This window comes from Mercenaria mercenaria, chromosome 19 (genome assembly GCF_021730395.1).
Source record: "Mercenaria mercenaria strain notata chromosome 19, MADL_Memer_1, whole genome shotgun sequence".
In the NCBI taxonomy this organism is placed as follows: domain Eukaryota; kingdom Metazoa; phylum Mollusca; class Bivalvia; order Venerida; family Veneridae; genus Mercenaria; species Mercenaria mercenaria.
Window position 1 is genome coordinate 2,706,766 of NC_069379.1, and position 23,779 is coordinate 2,730,544.

At 34.5% G+C, this 23,779-nt stretch overlaps 2 protein-coding genes across 3 annotated transcripts; one reads left to right on the plus strand and one right to left on the minus strand.

Moving 5' to 3' along the window:
* The first annotated feature begins 2,760 nt into the window (after positions 1-2,760).
* On the plus strand, positions 2,761-5,802 carry LOC123542792 (uncharacterized). 2 transcript variants are annotated; one of them, XM_053531512.1, is made up of 2 exons: positions 2,761-2,872; positions 3,254-5,802. In XM_053531512.1, the coding sequence occupies exon 2, from the start codon at positions 4,269-4,271 to the stop codon at positions 5,379-5,381; it is 1,113 nt and encodes a 370-aa protein (XP_053387487.1). In that variant the 5' UTR covers positions 2,761-2,872; positions 3,254-4,268; the 3' UTR covers positions 5,382-5,802. The 2 variants fall into 2 exon arrangements, with proteins under 2 accessions (XP_053387487.1, XP_053387488.1); XM_053531513.1 differs by having other exon boundaries at positions 3,254-5,799.
* A 2,112-nt stretch (positions 5,803-7,914) lies between these two features.
* On the minus strand, positions 7,915-23,424 carry LOC123542972 (uncharacterized). Its single transcript, XM_053531695.1, has 7 exons — positions 21,528-23,424; positions 20,602-20,754; positions 19,778-19,897; positions 19,486-19,501; positions 18,965-19,033; positions 17,652-17,769; positions 7,915-17,319 (listed from the first exon to the last, which is right to left on the minus strand). Exons 1-7 carry the CDS (start codon positions 22,089-22,091, stop codon positions 17,193-17,195), a joined length of 1,167 nt encoding a protein of 388 aa, XP_053387670.1. The 5' UTR covers positions 22,092-23,424; the 3' UTR covers positions 7,915-17,192.
* Positions 23,425-23,779: the final 355 nt, after the last annotated feature.

The following is a 23,779-nucleotide window of genomic DNA, read 5'->3' on the forward strand; positions in this document are numbered from 1 at the left end:
AATTTCTAAAGATAAAATATTCTAGTGAAAGATGGCCATTGAATATGGCTTTAATGAATCAATATGAAAAGACAATCGAATAATATCCTGTATTTAAACTATATCTATTTTATCTGTCCAATCGTAAACGTTCTATTACAATACGTGACCGTACAATATATTACCTTATTGGACGCACGTGCGTACAAAAATAACAAAAAACTCATTTTCCCGTATTTGGCGTGGGATAAATAGAATCTAAGGGAATGAAACACAGAAAAAAATCCTCAAAAATATCGTAGCACATTTTAAAGATATTACAGTAACGTATAATACGTATAACGTCTGTTACTGTGGACCATATGCTGTATTGTTCTACTACTTGTATTACAGCATAAATGTTTGCGTTCAATATCAGAAAAAAATATTTTAAGGTTTCTAGCAAGTGTTAAGTATTTTAATATCTTTGTCAAAAGACATCGGGGTGTCAAAATTGAGAACATGTTTGAAAAGGTATAGAGGATATTGTTGTGCATAAATTATATTAATGAATTTAAGTTTCATTTTGTAACCTTCAGTAATTTAACGCTATTTGCTTGCAGAAATGAGTAAAAGACAACTGGGTTGTAGATAGATAAAAATGGACAGACAGAAGCTTCTAAATACACTTCATCGTTGGGAAGAGGGTGAATAAAGTACATCTTACCGGACACAACTCTTTTATTTGACACTGCAGATTAATAATCCAGAACACCGCTGTATATAGTAAAACATTGGTTTTCAATTCAAAGTCGCAATCTGTGTTGTCATTTCCATTATTGCTTCAAATTCCCTTGCATTGTTCAGATTTGTGTTGTAGGACTATGTATATGGATGCAAGCAATTACTAAGAGAGATTTGTAGCGTATATCTTCGTAATTTGTTTTTTTTTTCTGTAAAGAAGATACTTTCATAATAATATATGGTATGCATTTGCATCGAATTTTACATTATGCCGGAATTCATTCCACCGCTGAATCATTCCCTTTTCCATACATATATAGCGTAAATATTAAGCCAAATATTAAAAATAACACGAATCAGGTTTCAATAATTGCTTTATGTGTCTTTCAGAAAGTCCAAACCCATTATCAAAGTTCTTCTTAAATACACCGTGCGTACAGGCATATTAAGCTACCTTGCCTAATTGAGTTAAATCTAACCTTATCTTATGTTAAGCAAATAAACATCCGTATCGTGATTCGCTATTCAGTCAGTTAATTATCAGTGAACACCCCTTTGAATGGTAAATGGTACTGCCAAAACTGAATGATGGAACAGTCAATTATAGAAATTAGCAGGCTAAAAGTTAAGGGTTAACAGTGGCTTGGTTGGTTGAGAGAGTGGAGTGGGTCATTGAGTTGTGTTTAAGTTGCACGGTCATGTCAAGTGGGTTGAGTCCATTTGTTTGTATTAATGTTTAAATAGGCAGAATATCTCTCTATATTAGTGTGCCCCTCTTCGAAGACGTTTTGCAGATGTCGGTCTGTAGGTCGGTCGGTCATGAATAGCAGATGAGATGCTCCCTATTGTTTTTGAGGTCAGTTGCTCAAAGGTCAAGGTTACAGTGACCCAGAATAGGTAAACGGTTTCCGGATGATAACTCAATTAAGAAAGCTTGGGCCTTGGATCATGAAAGCTGATAGGGAGGTTGGCCATGACCAGAAGCTGACCCCTACTAGTTTTGAGGTCAGTATGTCAAAGGTCAAGGTCACAGTGACACCGGAACAGTTATACGGTTTACGGATTATAGGGAGGTCGGCCATGACCAGCAGATTGCCCCTATTGATTTTGAGGTCGGTCTAAAAACAAGGTCACAGTGACCCGGAACAATTACACAGTTTCCTGACTATAATTTGAAAATACTTGGGCCTAGGATACAAAACTTAATAGGGATGTTAATAATGACTTGCAGATGACCCTATTGATTTTGAGGCCAAAAGGTCAAAGGTCAAGATCACATTGACCTAGAACAGTAGAACTTTTTTGCCAGATAACTGAAGAATGCTTTGGTCTAAGATTACTCATCATTGGTAAATGACCCGTAGTTACTGATTGAGGTCAGTACGTCAAACATCCAGTGCAAACTGACCAAATAATTTCTGTTCCTTGTGCAATTACGGAATGCATCAAGGGGGTATAATTCGTGTTCGATGAGCTCTTGTTTCATTAAAGTCTATCTTAGAATGTTGGTTAGGTTAAGTTAAGTAAAAGCGAAAATGCTTGAGAATAAACTAAATGACAAGAAGCCTTTCCCCTTGATTTTGTATATCATGACACAATTTATTATAAAAGAGAATTGTGGTCAGTATGAAATAACTGATAGTTGTGTAATACCCCAGTCACACATACGACGCGGATAGCTACGTCTAGCCACGGATAGAAACGTAGTAATCCGTATCGATCCGTACCTGAGCCGATCGGATTTTTACGAATTAAAACGGATTACTACTTTAAGGTACGGTTCAGGTACGGATCGATACGTATACGGATAACTAACGTTTATATCCATGGCTAAACGTAGCTATCCGCGCCGTATGTGTGACTGGGGTATTACCCTAAGCATCACAGCTAACACATAATAATCTTTGAACAAGTTCTGAACAATACTTTATCTACATAGATTTATATTTTATTGAAAGTCTGATCTGTAGAAAAAAGATAGTTGCACTGTTTTAAAGGTAAGTAACTGCTGACTGCCAATCACTTTTAAAATATATCAGAGTTTTCCTCCTGTCAAAACAGAAAGAGGAAGTAAAGGGAATTCCCTACATATTGTAACTACACAATTAAAACCAACAGAGTAACTTCAAGAGGAAAATTATCAATTTGCTGACATCAGACCAAAACTAAGGTATGTACTTTCACAAAATTCTAAATTTGCTTAAATGTGACGTGTTTGACAATTTCATGACAGAACATTTTATTTGCAACAAAATGAAAGTAGTACATTAATGATTATAGCCCCAGCTATCAGGCTATAGTGTTCTGAAATTGAATTTAATATGTCATATTTTACTATATCTAAATGCCTTGTAAGGTGGCACTTTTTCGTATTAAGGCTCAACTTGTCACTTATGTTTGGTGCCAGTTACAATAAATTAAGAACTGTAGAAACTATCGTATAAATTATCAAGTAAAATTGCTATAAAATAGACAAGAATCAGTATAACCATGTAGTCTCAAAGGGAGATAAGCAGTCAACAAAATTAAGGTTACTTAAATTTATTTTCAGAATGTTTCAAGTACCAGATTATACATGTACTGTGTCAGATAAACTGGCGGAGGTTCTTGCTGATATAGGAGTAGACGAGAGAATTGTGTTGAAGAGAAGAAGATCATTGATGCTGGGAGAATTTATGTCTAACAGTACGCTGCAACCATGTGATGAGGAGAATACAGTGTACTGTTTAGGTAGTCAGTCAGAAGGAACAACTACACCCGGGCTTGATTCAGACATTGACTTTCTATTTTGTATGAATGACTTTAAGGTAGTACAAGACTGGAGTGACTGGCAACCTGGTGTACACAATCTACTGATGATTCAGGATGACACTGTATCACCTGGTTACTGTTTGCTACAACGTCTGAGAGACGATGCTCCTCTTCCATGCAATGATGTACTTGATAAACACCACTTGAGAGACAGAACTGGACGAATACTACTAAGTAATACAATAATATCTGCAACAGCAGCAACAGCAGCAGCAGCACTAAGTTTTACAGGTGTACAGCATGGTCCAGCGTATAAAAACCCTGGAAAACCTGGGTTTACTGAGTCAGACCATGTTCCTGCTATGTCCTGTAAAACATGGCCTCTACAAGCTATACCATGGATAATTAAGCAATGTGTAGGTCAATGGCCATCAGATGATATGAAGAGATATTGTAGCAACACTGGATGTTTTGTTGTTGGAGTTGGAAGCAAGGGCAGTGAAAATGAGCTGCTTGAATGGAGAATATCAACATCTCTAGCAGAAAGGTGTTTAATGTTTAATCTCAATATCACACAGATTCAGTGCTACATTTTGATGAAGATGATATTAAAAACTTACATTAAGCCTCTATATGACGGTACCATTACAAGTTTCATGTGTAAAACAGTTCTGTTCAAACTAATTGCAAATACACATTCTAATTTCTGGAGAGAAAACAACTTACTTGTTTGTCTATCATTTTGTTTATTTGGCCTATACATCAGTGTGTAGAATGAAAACTGTCCACATTTCATCATACCTAGGAACAATTTGATGACAGGACATATTGCTCAAGAATCTAAAACTCGCATTCTTGAAATATTTCAGAATATTATAAACAGTGAAGGAACGGCATTACTGGAGATTAAGTGTGATTCTCTTGGTTCAAGGCTTCAGCTGAAGTTGAATAATTTATCCTTATTCAATAATAAATGCTTGGTTTCAGGAGAACTGCTAAAAGCAACTGCGCTGACGATTGATGATATCATAAATTCATGTCTGCATTGTATTAGCAACAGGAGTTATGAAGTAGCTATACAAATATTACTAAAGTATATTTTCAAACTTGTCATTATTTCTAATCAATGTCAAGGACTTGAAAGAACAGCTTTTAGGCTTCTTACACCATGGTTTTGTACAACACTGGGATCCACTTTGGCATCTCTCAATATTCAACAGTACAGCGATATATCAGTAGAAGCTCTCAGGTTGATCTCACTAGGTCTGAACACAGATGTTTCATCTTGTAAACTAAAGTTAGCATCCACGTTTTACTGTATAGGGGACATTTACAGAACGGAACTTGTACTAAGAGATATTGAAGGAATCTATGACCAAAACAGTGTTGAACCTTTATGCGTTTGTTACAGTTTCATCGATCGAGCTCCGAGAGGAGGGTTCAATGAAATATGTGACAGTCTCAATGAAGAAGCTCTACAATATGCTACAGCATCCTGTGTCAGATTTCTGCCATGTGAAATTAACTGTATTCCAACTGAGCTACAGTACGAAATGTTCAGATCTACAGAGGAAGACCTTGCTTTCAGAGTTAGAGAAGAAAACTGGATGGATTGGGCAGTGACAGATTCTCTCCCTTACCTGTACTTTCTACAATATAAGACTTATAGCTATCTTGGGAAACAAGCTGACAAGCAAAGAGCACTTTCCAACCTTATCAGGACTATTGAACAGGAACCAAACCTGCATCACAGGGAAACAGCTCTGAATCTTCTTGGACAGTGTATGAAACAAGAGGGCCGATCGGCAGACGCTTTAAGTTGTTATCTGTTATCCCTCAATCTGAGGGGAAGAAACAATGCTGCCAAGTTCCATATATGTAGACTTCTATCTATCATAGTAAATCACCAGACAGGAACAATATCTTGAAAGATAGTGTCATCCGAGAACTAACACTTGAACGCAAAGAAAATCTCCTATATAAGTGACCCCCTCCCCCAAATACCAGACTTTTTAATCCCCAATATACAAGATCCTGTCTGGTCCACTCTGATAAGGGTCCATAAAACCACCGTAGACTTGAAAAGTAGCCTAATTATTGTCAGAGAATCATAAATTTTATTGCCTACAGATAAATTTGTTATTTCCTGTGTTTTGCATTTTATTGATTGAAGTGCTGTTTTTTGGGGTTTTTTTCAGAATGTACACAAAATCATTTTAATTGATAATATACTAATTTTGATTGCTCAGTCATGTTGAATAATTTCCTGGCCAATTAAATTATAACTCTTATAGCAAAGCAATTCTCACTCCTCAACAATAAAATAATTATTTAAAACTTAATACATTGTATTTACTTAAAGAGAAATTACAAGTTTGTTTATTCAATGATTATGATCTTTTGATCAAAAGTAACAAAATAAAACCAGATAAAAGATAATTGCTGGATTTTATTAGAAATTATTTAAAGAAGCGTTCAGTTGCATTTTTAATAGATAAAAAATGGAATATGGACAGAAAGATTTTATATATTAAAATGCATAATTCCCCTTGTATTGTCTAAATAATGTTTCTTTTATGTATAATAAATCCAGCAATAGAGATATATCATTGTTCAAAATACACATAATTTATTATTTCTAAAAGCTATGTGCCTGAATGCATTTTTTATATTTTTGATAAAAAACAGCAATGATGAGTTAGTAATTGTTAGAAAACTTGATTTATTAAAAATATGATAAAAACACTGTTGTATTTTATCACTTTGTTTATTTAGCCCTAATTCAATCAAGCTTTCCAAACTCGTTATAAAAGTGAGAACTGATTTGCTATAAAGGTGTGAAATATCACCTGCAATTTATTTACTGCACAGTAGCTATACAGTAGCCTATTATGATAAACAGAAGCAAGTCTATCAATCGTCCAGTTTTGTATATTGGCTCTTACCGCCAATATGCAGACCATAGGCCACATACCTTGCATACCAGAATCAGTGTCTTTAAGATATATATTTTTTCAGAAACTGACTTTTTAGCTCGACTATTCAAAGAATATTAGAGCTACTGGACTCGCCCATCCGTCGGCATCGGCGTCGGCGTCTCGATTTGGTTAAGTTTTTGTATGTTAGCAAGTATCTCAGTAACCACTTGTGGGAATGGACTGAAACTTCACACACTTATTCACTGTGATAAACTGACTTACAATAGTGGACATCTGCTGTTCATGTCCAGGTTATGACCTTCCTACTAACTTTCATGATCCTATACCAAAGCATTCTTCAGTTATCCGGAAACCATTTAACTGTTCCGGGTCAGTGTGACCTTGACCTTTGACCTACTGATCTCATAATCAATAGGGGTCACCTGCTGCTCATATCCAGCCTCCCTATCAACTTCATGGTCCTAGGCCCAAACGTTCTTGTTTGTTTGTTTTGGGTTTAACGCCGTTTTTCAACAGTATTTCAGTCATGTAACGGCGGGCAGTTAACCTAACCAGTGTTCCTGGATTCTGTACCAGTACAAACCTGTTCTCCGCAAGTAACTACCAACTTCCCCACATGACTTATCAGAGGTGGAGGACGAATGATTTCAGACACGATGTCGTTTATTAAATCGTCACGGAGAAGATACGCCCCGCCCGGGGATCGAACTCTCGACCCCTCGATCCGTAGACCGACGCTCTCCCTACTGACAAACGTTCTTGAGTTATCCGAAAATTATTCAACTATTCCGGGTCACTGCGATATTGACCTTTGACCTACTCACCTAAAATCAATAGGGGTCATCTGCTGGTCATGACCAACCTCTCTATCAACTTTCATGATCGCCTAAGCGTTCTTGAGTTATCATCTAGAAATGGATTGGTTTACATACTGACCGACCGACATCTGCAAAACCATATACGCCCCCACCATTCTCCGAAAGGGCCCCATGTGGTTCTGGGACGATCTACGTTTGAAATGAATTGGAACCACTGCCTTACCTTGCATGATCGTAAGAGGCGACTAATAGGGTCTTAACACTTGGTTTTGCTGTAACTGTGATTCAAGCAGGTATGCAAATTTTGATTCCACACCTCATGTTTTTATTTCGATGTAAATGAGATGTGAAACCAAACTTTTTAGTCCTGTTTGGCGCCATATAACCTATACTGTGTTGGTGCGCCGTAAAACCCAATTAAATAAATATTCTTCGAAGTGGGGAGGGGAGCATAATAAACTTAAGAGAGGACGTTACAAGGATGTTACAGACAAAGTTTGGTGATGATCCACCCAGCAGTTCATGAGAAGATTTTTGAAGTGAAAAGCTAATACCAGATGACGGACACAGATCCATCACAACGACTCACCCTGAACCTCTGGTTCAACTGAGCTAAAAATTCAAATTTACCATCCTTTAGTATGATAACACATACTTATTTTGTCCATAGTCTTCATTTAAGAAAAGAAAACAAAAATTGTAAGAAAGATGATGTATACTTTATTGAAGAACAAAATACAGCTTTTGTACAAAGCATCCTTATGACTAGAATAATTATTTTATAACAAAAAACAAAATAAATGCATCCAGTACATAATATAACACCACCAATACTAGTAAAACTTTCTGAAGTAAAGTGGAATTCATTTTCAATTCCCACATGAATACAAAATGTACATCCAAATGTAGCCTTAAGTAAGATTGTGGATTATACAAAGAAGCGGGTACAACAGCTTTACATTTAATTCATTATAATTATAGCGAACCTGTTATGATAATTGGCAATTTGCATTGCAACTACATTTTTTGTGGCAATGTTCGGTCTTTTATGAAGCTCGTCTGATCTGAACACTGCCATCTAATAAAAGCAGAAAAATGCCAAAATTGCATTTTGGAAAATATGTTATCAAACGAAAATTGCTAATTATCATTACAGTTCAACTACCTTAATTTTATAAATACTACAGTCTGGTTCATTATAACCATTCCAAACAAGATCGTGCATTCTATATAATACAAAATTTGGAAATGCCCAAATAATATAACCAGTCTCAGAATACAAGCTTTCTATTGGTCAATTCCAACCAATCAGATCAATGAATCTTCAGACTGGTTTCTCAACTCTTACCAAACACCAAATAAGACTGGTTTCTCAACTCAATTTCATACTAAAGACCAAATAGCTGAAACTGGATCAAGCAATCTGAGAAGTATAGCTGCAAATTTCAAATCTTAAAAGTGATAACCTCCGAATTCTGTGTCTTAAAATACAAGCTTGTTATTGGTCAATTTCGAACAACCAGATCAATGAATCTTCTTACTAGTTTCTGAGAAATAACTCGTTTCTAAGTATGATTAAAGACTGACCCCAATGACTAGAGACAATACTTGTCGTGAAACACAAACTGGTATATGATAGTATATGATAGTTTAAGTTCTAACTAGGATTCTGACCAAAAAATGAAGGATTCTTTAGTAAAGTGTATGGACAGGAACGATATATTTAAGGTAGTGATACCTGTATAAATGACTATCTCTAATTTGCATTCAATTACCTTTTCTCTGTATATGATTTCAGCATTTTACTGTTGCTATGGAAACCATTTCTCATATGAGCTACATTTATGGGCTGTAGAATGCCAAAATAAAAATCGCCCCAGAACAGATGAATGTCATAATAGGTCCTCTACCTTAACCCTTACCCTGCTAAATTTCTATAATGGACTTGTCCATCTTTCAATTTGGACAGTACCATTAACTGTTAAAAGGTGTGATTACCAAAAAATACTGACTGTATGGCGAACAGTGCAGATCATAATCAGACTGCAAGGATGTGCAGGCTGATCATGATCTACACTGGTCGCAAAGGCAGAATCAATCGTGTCCAGCATGATAAGGGTTAAAACTTTCTAAGATTGTTTACCAGAAAAAAAGCATATATTATCCAACATTATTAAAAGGCAAATAAGCTGATAGCGGAATAGCTTACCCAGACTATGACCCCAAAACATAAATACTTTCTAGAAAATAAAAGCAAAAAGGTATGTCTTGTAAACCAAGTCCTTAGGAAACTGGATATGAAGCCATCAGGCAAATATTTGAGTTGCCTAATAAAGTCTATAAATACTCAGCGTTAAGTTAAGTTATAACTGAATTGTCAAATTTGAAGTACAAGCTGTTAGTGATCAAAAACTCAATTTTATATAAGGAAGAGACAGTTTCGTTTTTATCCAAGTATATATGAAAAGTGTGATGTAAAGAACACCTCATATCCATGACAAAAATTCAACCTTGATTTCAAACAATATTTCACATCACAACACCCCTTTTCACTATGGAACTATTTAGCCTGATAACACACAATATCACAAGGCCTACTTTACAAAGATGTTGTATTCATATACAGACGTTTGACCTCAGTTAGATTAACCTACAGACGAGTATCGTACAGTATATGTAGCTTTTTAGATCCTGGTCCTAAGAACACTTGATTTAAATCTGCACCTTCAATTTTTTAGATATATGGGCAATTAACCAAAATTTTTAAACAAACAATAAACTTTATATGCACAACTCAGAAATGATCCAAAATATCCTTGGATGCATAAAATATCCTTGGCAACCATACTAGTAGGCAAATAAATAATATCACAATCACTGGAGGCTGAAAATCCATGGTAACATTTACAGTGATACATGTATTTGAGTCACACCCAAATTTAATCAACATTCCATTGTTGTGCTAGAATCAGAATTTCTACATTAATGCCAATGTTAACATGTATCTTCAGACAAATAAAAGCATTAAATATTAAATTAGAGCACAACTTGTAAGCAATTTCACAACTTAAAAAAATCACTAACAATTATCATGTATAACATTACATACAACAACATATATACATCTCTAATCACTGACCTTGACTTCTGACCTTTAATGACTCAATACCTTAAGTAAGTGGAAAATTTGTTTTATTACAGAAAAAAAATTAATACATTCTGTGTCCCAATACAAACTGTTGCTTCTCAATGAGTTTTTTTTTTATCAGATTTGACATTTACTTCAAAGAAGCAAGGGGAAAACAAAATTAATTTTTAACAATTTTGCTATAAATTCTACTAAGCTGAAAGAAAAAATGAAGATTTTTATTATAAAATCATTGGTATTTACCAAGTAAAATCATCAGAGGTCAAATGTCAAGGTCAAACTTATCTTTAAACGATCTGTAACAGTCAATCAACTAATGCCTCTTAAACCAAAATATCTAGCAAATTTCAGTGATCCTGGTTATAAAACCAAGTTTGGAGACCAGTCTAAAATCTCTCGCATCTGATTGGTTGTTTCTCTTCACAGACCTAACATTGACCAATCAGAAAGATTTATTCTCAGACTGGTCTTCATACTAAAATTTTACACCCATTGAGCTAGAAAATGAACTGATTAAAATAGAATTCAACATAACTCAGACACATATATGACTCTAAGCTCACGAAATAAAATGAGCTTAAATCGTCATGCTCTAGAACTCACATTGAAGCTCCCTCTGGTGGAGAATATAACAGTAAGCACACATAAGCCATTAATCAAGATTTGGAAATGAAGAATTTACAACCAAACATTGACAACATTTGCTATATACTGACTGAGAAAGTTTTCCCCTAAATTGTGGCTTCAGATTTTATAATAAGATTTATGAAACCAGTCAGACAGTGTAAAATTCTTATTATACATATCAATGAATTTCCTAGAAATTCTTTTCTGGATAAACAAAAGAAGAACTGCAAGATCAGATATATTTATACAATACCAAATTTCGCTAATTTCTAGCTGTTTTTTTACTCCTTAGACAAATCAATTTTTTTCTCATTTTATGATCTATGACCTATGCAAATGTTTATGTTGTGATACTATAATATTATATAATTTATACAGATTTTAAATTTCCTGATGAAAACTTCTCCTATAATTACAATATTAGCATTTAAATTAATCTTGAATTTTCAGCTAGGTCTTAAACTAATTAACTAAATTTCCAAAGAAGACCTGGTTAAGTATTACAAAATTTCAAATTATAGCTACATATTGATTTTTTCTGAAATGTCACATTCACAGAAAAAAAAACAGTTAGATGAATGTGCCATGATGCTTACATATCGAAAATAGAGAGAGTTCCAAAGTTTCAAATTCTATGTTAAACAGTGATTTTAACATTTAAAAGAATTACCTGAACATTAATAAAGATTTTGTTATAATATAATAACCTAGTTATTACATACCATGCATAAGCACATATTTTCACTTTCATATAATAACTTAGTTATTACATACCCTTTACAAGTGCATACAAAATATACAGAAGAAATAAAAATATAGTCAAACCTGTCCTAAACACCACCTGTGAACAGAGACTGCCTGTGAATAGAGATCACATTCAAACAGACTGCTTGTGAACAAGCACTCCTGTGAACAGAGATCACCTGTGAAGATAGACCACTTGTGAACAGAGACTGCTTGTGAACAAAGACTGCCTGTGAACACAGACTGCTTGTGAACAGAGACAGCCTGTGAATAGAGACTGCTTGTGAACAGAGACAGCCTGTGAACAGAGACTGTCTGTGAACAAAGACTGCCTGTGAACAGAGACTGCTTGTGAACAGAGACAGCCTGTGAACAGAGACTGTCTGTGAACAAAGACTACCTATGAACAGAGACTGCATTTGAAGAGACTGCCTGTGAACTGAGACGTCTGTGAACAAAGACTACCTGTGAACAGAGATTGCCTGTGAACAGAGACTGTCTGTGAACAGAGACTGTCTGTGAACATATACTGCTCGTGAACAGAGACTGCCTGTGAACGCATTCCACCTGTGAACAGAGATCACCTAGTTCCAATTGTGATTTTGCAGTGTATATTCTAGACAACCTTCGAACAGAACATAGTCTGATCATTACAATTATGGTCATTATATATAGGTTTGACTACATCAATAAAATTTGGCTGTGACAATTGAATCAAGGCTGCAAAGTGGTTTTTTAATAACAGACGATGCAAGAATACATTTGAAGGGCCTGTGAACTCACCAGACCTGGGAGCTAGACTCCCGATTTCAGGTAAAAAATCTGGCCCACATGATCACAGGAGAAAAATTCTCGATTTTGAACATTTCTATTAATATCATAATTAATAAAGGTAAAAGTTAAAACTTATTTTGTGCTATATTGCTTTAACTAGTTAAACCAGGTGTTTTTATGTATGCCTTTGCTATAACAGGAAAGTTTTTCACATTAAATATTATTAAATTTAACAGCATAAAAAGCAGAAGCTGGAAAATTTGCCGATTATAAAATTGTCACAACCAAATATAAAGAATCAAGATAATAATACACATCAAATGTACAATGAGACAGTTAATCTAAAAATATCACAAGTTCTTTTGTAGAAATAATGTACATTATACATCTAAGGAACTTTTAATCCATGAAAACAACTTTACTATAAATTCTCATGCATAAGTCTTCCATCTTTACCTTTAGAATACACCTTAAAACTGTACCCCCGACTTATAAAGTTTACCTTTAATGACACTTGCTTACAGTTTGGATAAAAGTCATTAACTTCATTTCAATTAGTTTATACCAAAGGCCTTTCTTTGAAAATATAAATCCAAACAAACTTTAAGGAGACTTCATTTTTCAATCAAGTGACTTTAAAATAATTCCATGCCATACAAATGCAGCTAAACTTTTGGCTGTGACAAGTCTTATGAATACAAAGTATACTTCAAGGAATATGTACGCCTTAATAAATATTGCATTGAACTAGAAAGCGAACCATTTTAGACAATTCTTGTTTCTGAACTTTCAACCCTGAAATCCAAATTAGAATATTCCATAGTTGTGGAAAGAACACTTCATTACAAACATGAAAGGTAAGCTAACATTGAATGATTATACTAAGTCAACCTCTGGCAACCTTACACTGTTAAACATCAAATGAATACATATGAAATAATTTTCGAGTAAATCTGCCTGTTATCAGAAATACAGAAAAATGATTTTTAGAAAGAAATAAAACCAGCTTTAAACTGTGCACCCCCTATTTACAAAATAGATTAATCCCATAAACTTAGGAATCTTCCACATCTAGATATAGGGGTGTACAGGCTAATTCATATATTCCATGATCAGCACCAATTCAGTTGTACAAAGATTTCTACATTTACACTTAAACTCAATTTGCCTATTGAAAATTTCAACCTGTACCAATGACTATTTCTTCATACAAAGTTACATATCTCATTCCCATACTTAGCAGGAAGGAACAAAAAGAAAGTCTGCTCCATTAATGATATCAGATCAGACCCAAATACCAATATGGACTCAAATTAGTGACATCATTCTCTGATTAAACACCTTAACCATTTGTTCAATCATTAGGTAGTTAAGCTTAATCTCCCTGGTGTCAGTCTACTCATAGAAACAATGTAAGCTAATCGTGCCCAAGTGCTCATTAAATATTATACAATGTATGAAGCATATTGTGTTTTTTGTTCTTTTGGTACAAAGATCTGTGTAGGTTTAAGGAAGTGTAGTAGCTCTTGATGACAAAGTACTAGTATCAAAGTAGCCCCAAAACAAACAAAAACAAGTTGAAAATAGGGGCACCGCCATCGGACGGTCTGTAACTTATATAAAGGAAACTGGGCGTGGGGGCAGTTAAGCGCGTTTGGGGCATGCCAACTGTGCGCTTGTCCAACTTTCAACAAGTTAGACAAAACAGTGTAAACAAGCGAATGACATATTGCCATGCAATACAAAGTCCCCTACTCGAAGGTAAGTAAGTTTAACATAACAGGGTGAATATGTCAATGATGAATAAACAACATTGCACAGTGTATACAATATGTTAAAAACAATGTTTGGATTAAAATTTGCATATATAAATATCTCCAGTTGTTGATTTCGTACAACACAAATGAATATAAAAAGTATTTTATTTCAATTTTTATTCCATTTCAGTTTGACATTGGAGGGAAATTTTGAGATAAATTGAATAAAATCATCATGTTAAAGGGAAGTAATTCTGACACAAACAAAACTTTCTAATTGGGCCAGTAAGATACAGTGATGAGCTTATATTAAATTATTTTACAGACTTGACCGGAAAAGATCAATGTTGATTTGACCAGAAAAGATCAATGTTGACTTTTGACCTTTAAATGTGACAATGACCTTTAAGTTAGGGGCTTGGTATAGTGCACAACACATTGTCTCATTTATGGGAACATTTGTGTCTAGTAATATCAAAATCCCTTAATGGATGACAGAGTTATGGACCATACAGGAAAAACCCCATATTGACCTTCGACCGCAGACTGTGATGTTGATCTTAGAGTTAGGGGTGTGTATTTTGCACAAGACACGTTGTCTCATTATGGGAAACAGTTCTGTCAAATAATATTAAAATCCCTTAATGTATGACAAAGTTATAGACCAGACAGGAAAAAATCTCTATTAACCTTTGACCTCTTACTCTGACCTTGACATTTGAGATAGGGGACTTGATTATGCACATGACACATAATCTTATTATGGGGTATATTTGTGCCAAGTAATATCAAAATTCCTTCACGGATTATTAAGTTTCAGACCTGACAGTAAAATAGCCTTGTTGACCTTTTGACTTCCAAGTGTGACCTTTGAGGTAGGGGTCCAGGTTTTGCGTATGACACGGGAACATTTGTGCCAAGTAATATTAAAATCCCTTTATGAATGTCAGAGTTATAGACCGGACACGAAATTGCAGACGGACGGACGGATGGATGGACGAATAACGGACGAATGGAAATGTGCAATTCTATAGTTCCTTGTTTTTAACCAGTAGGGCCCTAATAAATGTAACTCACAGAGAAATGCCCTTACATTAGTGACAAAATACCAGACTATATGAAGTAAAACATGTAAATAAGGTCAATCTAAGGTATAATTACATCAATATACTGAACAACGTGCCTGAAGTCAGAGCACCAAGAGATTTATTTTAACCAAGCAAGCTGCAAGACAGAATTCCACACCGTCCGTCCGATTTTTCGAATATCAGCAACATACGCATCAGCAATGTGCAAAACAAACATATTACAAATAAAAGTATATTACCAGTAAGTACAGCGTTACATGAGACACTTGCACAAGTTGATATATAATATACATACATATACAGGTAAAACTAAATATTCATTTACATGAAACCTGGTATTTTCGTTGGTAGGTCATAAAGGTAAATCTTCACTTGGTCAAATTATATAATACATGGCAAGCACCCGAGCTACAGTTTTGACATGTACTACATTTAGCTTGGTGTCAATGTTTGTCTGTATAAACTATTGCTCAAATTATAAATTGGTTCATCTGCAATAAAATTCGATATAAAGATGAAAAAAAGAAGAAAGTACTAGTTAAGTCTCTATAGACCTCATTTTCTACTCAACAATGTCCTTTTTTTACAATTTGACCTTGCCTACTAACCTTATTCCAGATAATCCAGTTTTGATTTTGAGCTAGAATTAATACAAAAAAATATTCTGACTTGAAATACAGATAAAATAAAAACAGGCAAAAGGAATGTGACCTCTACAGTGATAACAAGCCAGTTGATCAAAGCAACAGACGGTGCACGATCAGGCGGACTCAGGGCAATCATATGTGAGCTAAAATTGTAAAAACATGAAAACTTGATCTGATGTTTAAATGTCCGAGACTGTAAAACATTTGAGAAGATTTATTTTTTCGCCAATCCACTATACATCAACGTGTACATCTCTAATACATATTTATAGAACTTCAAAAGAACGGTAACGTTTTGAAGAATACTTAAGCTTTGATTTTGTAATGATAGAATAAAGGAATGGGAGTAGCCTTTGTAAATCTTGAAACTAGATTAAAAACAAACGCGCTGATAAAACACAGATAGAATGTTGACTAGAAGTTAATGTATCTGGACTTATCTGTATTCAAATCTAAAAATCTTTAAGTCATTTTACTCAAGGTTAGATAAATGCACATTCATTCAAAATGAAAAAGCTTAACGTTTACTAATTTATCTATATCCATAGCTTGGATAAACGAGTCTCTTTTTCCACATTGTATATCTACTTTATTGTTATAAACATCATGATTTGTTCTGTTCTGTACTTGTCAGTTATAAACTATGACACTGTCACTATTACGAAGCCCAATTATCAGTCCAGAGTCATGCCTATTAAAGCACAACGACTGGGAGTTATCCGCTACTCTAGTAATAACTTTTCCACGTATCCGGTCTCCCCCAATGCCAACCTGCAGCACACTGTGTGAAGTTGATTTACTATCTACAAGCACGGTACCATCACCAAAAACACAGACACTTTCAGCACATGGTAAAATGTTCCTTTTAAGAGTTAATAAATTTTGTTTCTTGTTGTTTATTGTTACAAGTCCTCCCTCAGTAGCTGCGATGTAAATCTTTTCCCCATCGTCGCTGACGGCAATACGTGCAATACATTGGAACAAGAAATTTTGTTTTCTGCGTTTGTAGAGTTCGCGTTTATTTCCCCCCGCTGTACTGCTACCATCGGTGACATAGAGTAGTCCACCATAGCAAGCAAGACCAAAACATTCATGGTCAAATTTTTCTTCGTGATCAAGCTCCATGTCACCCGATGCATTTACAAACAGAATACGGGAGTTACACATACTGACTGCAACTCGTTCGTTACCTATATATCATACGTCATGCAAGCTGTTTCCTGTATTACTCAGATCTGGACCAGGAAGATTTGAAGGACAAGCATCCATCTCGAGCGTTTTTCTTTTGGCCTTTATGGCTCCTTCGAATGGTTCAATGCATGACCTTAAAATGTACGAAAAATAATAATTTGGAGACTTCAAAATGTACAAAAAAAGATAATAATTTACATTCCTTTTAAATAACTGTAATCCCTTTCTAGTCTTGTCTTATGAAGTGTCTAGAATAAACGAAAAAGAAATCAAAATTTAACAAGATGAATATTAATCTTGTCCGTTATATAGTTTCAATCGTTCGACTACAATACATACTTATCAGTCGCATAGAGTGCATCTCAGACCATTCTAGCAAAAAAGCTATTGTGATATCATAAACTGTATCAATGTAACCAGAAGAAAGTGGGATATATGCATTTGTACAAATGCAAGAAAACTTACTTATGCTCCTCCTCCTTACATCGTTTGCAGCAAAATATGTTTTCCTCTTGGCAATACCACTCATTTTTCATGCCTTGATGCTTGGTGCACGTACGATCATCACTGCTACTTCTAAATTCTACATGGATGAGGTACAAGGAGAAAGTACTGTAAACTGTTATACCAATGTAATTTACAAGTGAACGAAATATTTCTCAATATTCGGCTATGTTGAGAGTACTGTTGTTTTATTTGAGAACTTATTTCCTTATTGTAGTAATAGAGAAAGTATTTACTTTCTTATCAACAATCTGTCAAAAAATTAAATTAAATTCTCAAAACATACAAATGAAGTATAACCTCCCCTACCCTCTCCTTGATTTAGTCTTTACCAGATAACTTTGGTTTTCGTGAGATTATTGCAAAAAGAAAACGCCACAAACATGCACCACAAAAGAACCTCACAATGTCAGTTCTACAGCCAGTATAGTTAGTAAGTGTATACAATTAAAAAATCGAGCTGCAAGAATAACTGTTCTGTCTATTATGCCCGAAATTCCGGTACATATAAAGCGTTGCGAACGTGCTGGAAAGATTGTATGACAACTTTTTGTCTGACCGAGAAAAATAAATCTTAAAATGAGTATTTGACGACACAAAAAAAAGTTTTAATTTTGATATACATATTTGTACCAACCCTGACATTTTAAAAAAGGAAAGTGGTTTTCTCAAAAACTGTCAGTGTCAGTATGAAGGAATACAGCTTTTGTTAATCTCAGCAGACTTTGTGAGTCTACAATTGCCAGTGTTTGGATGTGTGGGGGTGTTGCACATTTCATAACCTCCTATAAACAGATTTAATCAAGCCTGCTATTATTTGTCTTTGTTAAGTTTCATGCTTGCAAAGGATTGTCCTATAGATAAGACGTACTAAAAAGATTCGATTATACAATAGCAACTATTCCATATGAAGAAGAATCAAAATGATAATGTTAAGAAAAAAGTAGTGTTGGGATAAAGCCAACATTAAAGATCGCCCCTATTGAATATAATGCCGACCACTCGGATAACCTTGTTACAGCTGGATACGCGTTTCTTTTATTTGAAAGACTGGGTTTAATTTGTTTTATTAAATACAAATCATAAGCCTTCGTATACTAAAATAATTTAAACACTGTACTAAAAAGCTAATGATGATGCACTTAAATGTGCTTCAATGTGTCATGAACAACAGTTCAGACTGATATTTGGACGGACCGTCAGGGGAGGTAACTGGTGTCACGGGTTAGGACATTTAAACGTGCTTTACTGAAATTAATCACAAATGTTCATACCTTCCTTTTCTCCTATAGTATTTCTACCTTTCCTTATATCACACAATAATTCAACCTCCTTACTTTTCTCTGAAACGTATACCAAACATGGCATTTCATACGTATTATTATATTTCTTAGGATAGTTCTTTTATATTTTCGATAGGTATGAAAGAAACCATTGGTCGGACCAGTATTCAATTGCTCGTTGTCTCTTAGATTTCTGTTAGATTGTATATAAAACAGTCTTGTTGGAGAACCATTTTAATGTATTCATTTAGCCCCCTCAAAAATAAAAGAATAGTTTACAGAGAATTTTAATGATCTAAGTGGATAACAGAAATTCGTTTCTGACTAACAGAATCTTGTTCATGCCAATTCATTTATGTTATGCATATATGATTTATCAAATCCCATTGTAATCAGGCCATTATAGATTAATTGTTAGATTAACTAACTAGCTTACAACGGAACACTGATATCAATTTCAAATGTGTGTTGATGACGTAAAGCTAGTATAATAAAATTAACTTCATACGTACGTTTCGATTTTTCCATCTGAAATTACAAGTAGCGAATTAATCATCAGTTTCTGAATTATTGACATGTTTTTAAGTGCCGGTCTCAAAAATCGTTTACTTTCAAAGTTCTAGTTTAATATTCTCAACTTTTAAAAGCAGATCATATTCAGTTGGCAAATATTCTTTGATTTTGTACTTTTAATTGCCAATAGAGAATATAAAGAAGAAAAGAAATGATATTATCGTTTGATGTATCAGATTTCTGTTTATTCTTTCAGTTGAAATAATCAAAAATACCCATTTGAAACAATACCTCTGTGTTCAACATTTTTTGGCGGATATCCACTTCTTCGGTCATTGCATGCTGTCGGAAATTCTGTTCACGCTGTTCAGTATCTTCAGATATATTTATATCTATCTGATTTTCCTGTACCTAAAACAAGGAAATGTAAACCTTCTGGTGGTTTCTTTCTTTATAATAATAATGATTATAATTTAATAATAATAATAAACAATGCAATAATAATAATAATAATAATATACAATGTAACAATATAAATAAAAATAAATAAATAAATAAATAAATAAATAAAACTATTTAAAACTAATCCATCAATTTAAGAGGATAAATTAAAGTATGACATGTTCTACCCCACAAGATTCTAGCATTTTCATTGGATAAAATATGGTCACATACTGACCCGCTATATAATTCTATGTTGGTCACTAGAAAAATAAGTGGTCACTAAAACAAATCAATCATTGGTTTCATCAGTGACCATCCAACGGAAATATGTGGAGTCAGTATGATAAATATGGAGACACGGCAATCGCCTCTGGTTCCACATCAGCCCCACACTTAATCATGCAGACCCGACATATCAGTTTCATGGATGGACACTTTCGAACCAAATAATAAATGATATAGCAATACTCAAAATTGGTTAAGCCTAGCCAACATGTACATGCATATTGGGTAAATACATATATAAGAGTAGTCAGTAGACATTCTCACGCAATATAAATGAACATTAATCAGCTTTTTTATTAATAAGGCTGTGTTTGTATTTAAAAGGTAAATTCATGTGTAAGAACATGACTGAACGCTGTTGTAAACAATTATGTGTAAAAACGCACCTTTTCCAAAAGCTGAAGGGCCTCTTCTACATTATCATTCGAAATCCCTTTGTTCTTCAACACTTCCTTGAAAGCATCTATACACTTATTCAACTCATCTTTTTTCAGCTCAAAATTTACGTGGTGAAATAGTTCATTGCGTGCTTTTCTGGCCTGAAACAATTTTTTGTGTGTTTTAATTGCTAAATATAAGGATATTCTACGTAGACAATACACGATCCCGCTATCTGTAGACCAACGCAGTAGGTAGAGCGTTGGTCTACAGATCGCGGGATCGTGAGTTCGATCCTCGGGCGGGGCGTATGTTCTCCATGACTATTTGATAAACGACATTGTGTCTGAAATCATTAGTCCTCCACCACTGCTTTTGTGAGGAAGTTGGCAGTTACTTGCGGAGAACAGGTTTGTACTGGTACAGAATCCAGGAACACTGGTTAGGTTAACTGCCCGCCGTTACATGACTGAAATACTGTTGAAAAACGGCGTTAAACCCAAAACAAACAAAACAAACAAACATTTTTATCAATCTGGTGAAATAACGAATACGTTTACCCTAGATATACATCAGAAAAACAGAGTTGTTGTAAAGCATGAAACCTTGCCCTAACTATTTATATGAATGCGGAAGGTAACGACAATTGAAATTGCATGCCTTCTAACTGCATATTCATGTATCAGGGTTATTGACAAAGGAGTATCCCAAGCCATTGCAGGACATTGCATATATTAGGAAAATGATGCCCTTTTTTGGTTCCCTTAAACAGTAGGAAAATTAGCATATGGTAATACAAAGTGCTTAGAAATAATATTGTTTGTATTACTGTCAACAGACCCGTGTGTGCCTATCACGTATTTGAGACGTTGCTAATACTTTTTTTATAATCTATAGGTTTTTTTTTCTTATTATCTATTCTGTGTTTTATTACCCTTTTTATCTCCTCAATGACTACATATTTATTACAGTTTTTATTGTTTTTCAATATGCCCAATAAGCCGCCGATGTCTATCTCTTTAGCTGATGACTTGTCTACGTATCCTTCAGTATTGATGTATGTAGTCGCAATGCTCCAGGGACAGGTGCTCCAATTTTTGATTCGTGTATTCTTCAGGTTAGGTTCACTACACTGATGGTCACTGGCTATTTGATCGTATATGATCCCGCAAAATCTACCACTGGGACATAGTCTTCCATTAGGATTGGCGCAGGGACATTTTTTTTTCTCTCTCTCCGATCGTTTACATTGACTCTTTTCATGTGGAATAAAGGTTTTATTTTTGCATTCTTGACATTGTTTGAATTTACTTTCATCTTGAGCTTTCTTTAAAATTTTCTTATGTTGTTCAACCACTAATGGATCCAAAAGACTCTCCAGGCCTACTTTAAAGTACTTTACACCTAGCCCACCCCTAACCCAATTTCTAGAAAGATCATTTTTGAGATGCTGTTTATGTCTTTGCAAGACGTCAGATTTTCCTGGAATATAGAACATATGACATAATGAATTTATGCTCTGTAGTAAAATAAATACAGTTTACTGTTCAGTAGACATAAAACCCCTGTTTCAGTAAAGGCTTTAAAGAGATTATGCCTGCTTTTTAACTTTTGTCTTTTGGCAGTTTCTGTGACATGGGTAACTACAGATCGTCACTCTAAAACGGGTTTATAACGCCCGCATGCTGAACCGCATATTACTTGATCAAAAGCACCAATTATTACCGCCCCTGGTTTCTGAAAAAATCAAATATTTTACGCCTGTAAATGCAGGAATCATTCCCATCCCTAGATTCTTAATGTTCCGGGTGAAACATGTAAGTGTATTTCATTTGTGATTATCCAACAATAAACATGACGGTGCCGCGTGAATATCACCATTCCCATCCATAAGAGGTTCGTCAAAATCAACTAGGGAACCATGGTAGACCTCTGGTATACGAGAATGGATTATCATATTACCACGAGAGTGGTGATTATGCGGCAACGTGAGAATCTTGGGTACAGCCGTGATAATCACACGGGCGGTCTAGTTTTAGATTATATATATATATTGACGTAACGTCATAACAAAAAAAATTGTGAAAAAATGTATAATACATCTCAAGAATACCAGAACAAAACAAGAGCTGTCGGATGAGAGCGCGCTCGACTATTCGAAGAATTGATTGAAGAACAGGGTCAAAATATATTCTTAGATTTTCAGACAAAAGAAAAAAATTGATTAAACAAAAAAATGTTCCTGGATTTGTAGATTTCGATTAGTCTTGCACTAAATGGCAATGTGTGACCATGATGGCAAATATGTTATATGTTAGGCAAAATATAAAATTGCATGAAAAATTTAACTAATTTCCAAGTCCGAAAAGGGCCATAATTCAGTCAAAACAGTTGACATAGTTATGTACTCTTGCCTACAGATGGAAATCATATTGATAAACTAGTGTTAAAAGTTTCAAAGCCATAGCTCAAATGGTTTTGACAAAACACTGACTTGTAAGAAAAACTGAACAAAATTTCAAAGTCCAAAAAGGGCCATAATTCAGCCAAAATATTTGTATTCATGCCTACAGATGAATACCATGATGATAAACAACTGGGCAAAGTTTGAAATATGTCAAATAGTCTTGACAAAACATGGACATATACGAAATCTGACCCTTTTCCCAAGTTCAAAAAGGGCCATACTTCAGCCAAAAAAAAAAGATGACAGAGTTATGTACTCTTGCCTATTGATAGAGACTATTATACTGAACACGTAATAAAAGTTTCAAAGCCATATATCAAACACTTTACACAAAATATAAACTGGTACGAAAAAATTAACCAAGATTTCTAAGTCAAAAGGGGCCATAATTCAACCAAAATAATTGATGCAGCTATGTACTCTTGCCTATTACTGAACATGGTGATGGTTAACAAGTGTTAAAAGTTTCAAAGCTTTATCTCAAAAGACTTTGTATATATATATAGACTGGTACGAAAAATTAAACGAAGATTTCTAAGTCAAAAAGGGACCATTATTAAACTAAAATGCCTGATGGAGTTATGTACTCTTGCATACAACTGGACATGGTGATGGTAAACAAGTGTTGAAAGTTTCAAAGCTTTGTCTCACAAGACTTTGTCAAAATATGAACTGGTGAAAAAACTTAACCAAGATTTCTAAGTCAAAAAGGGCCATAA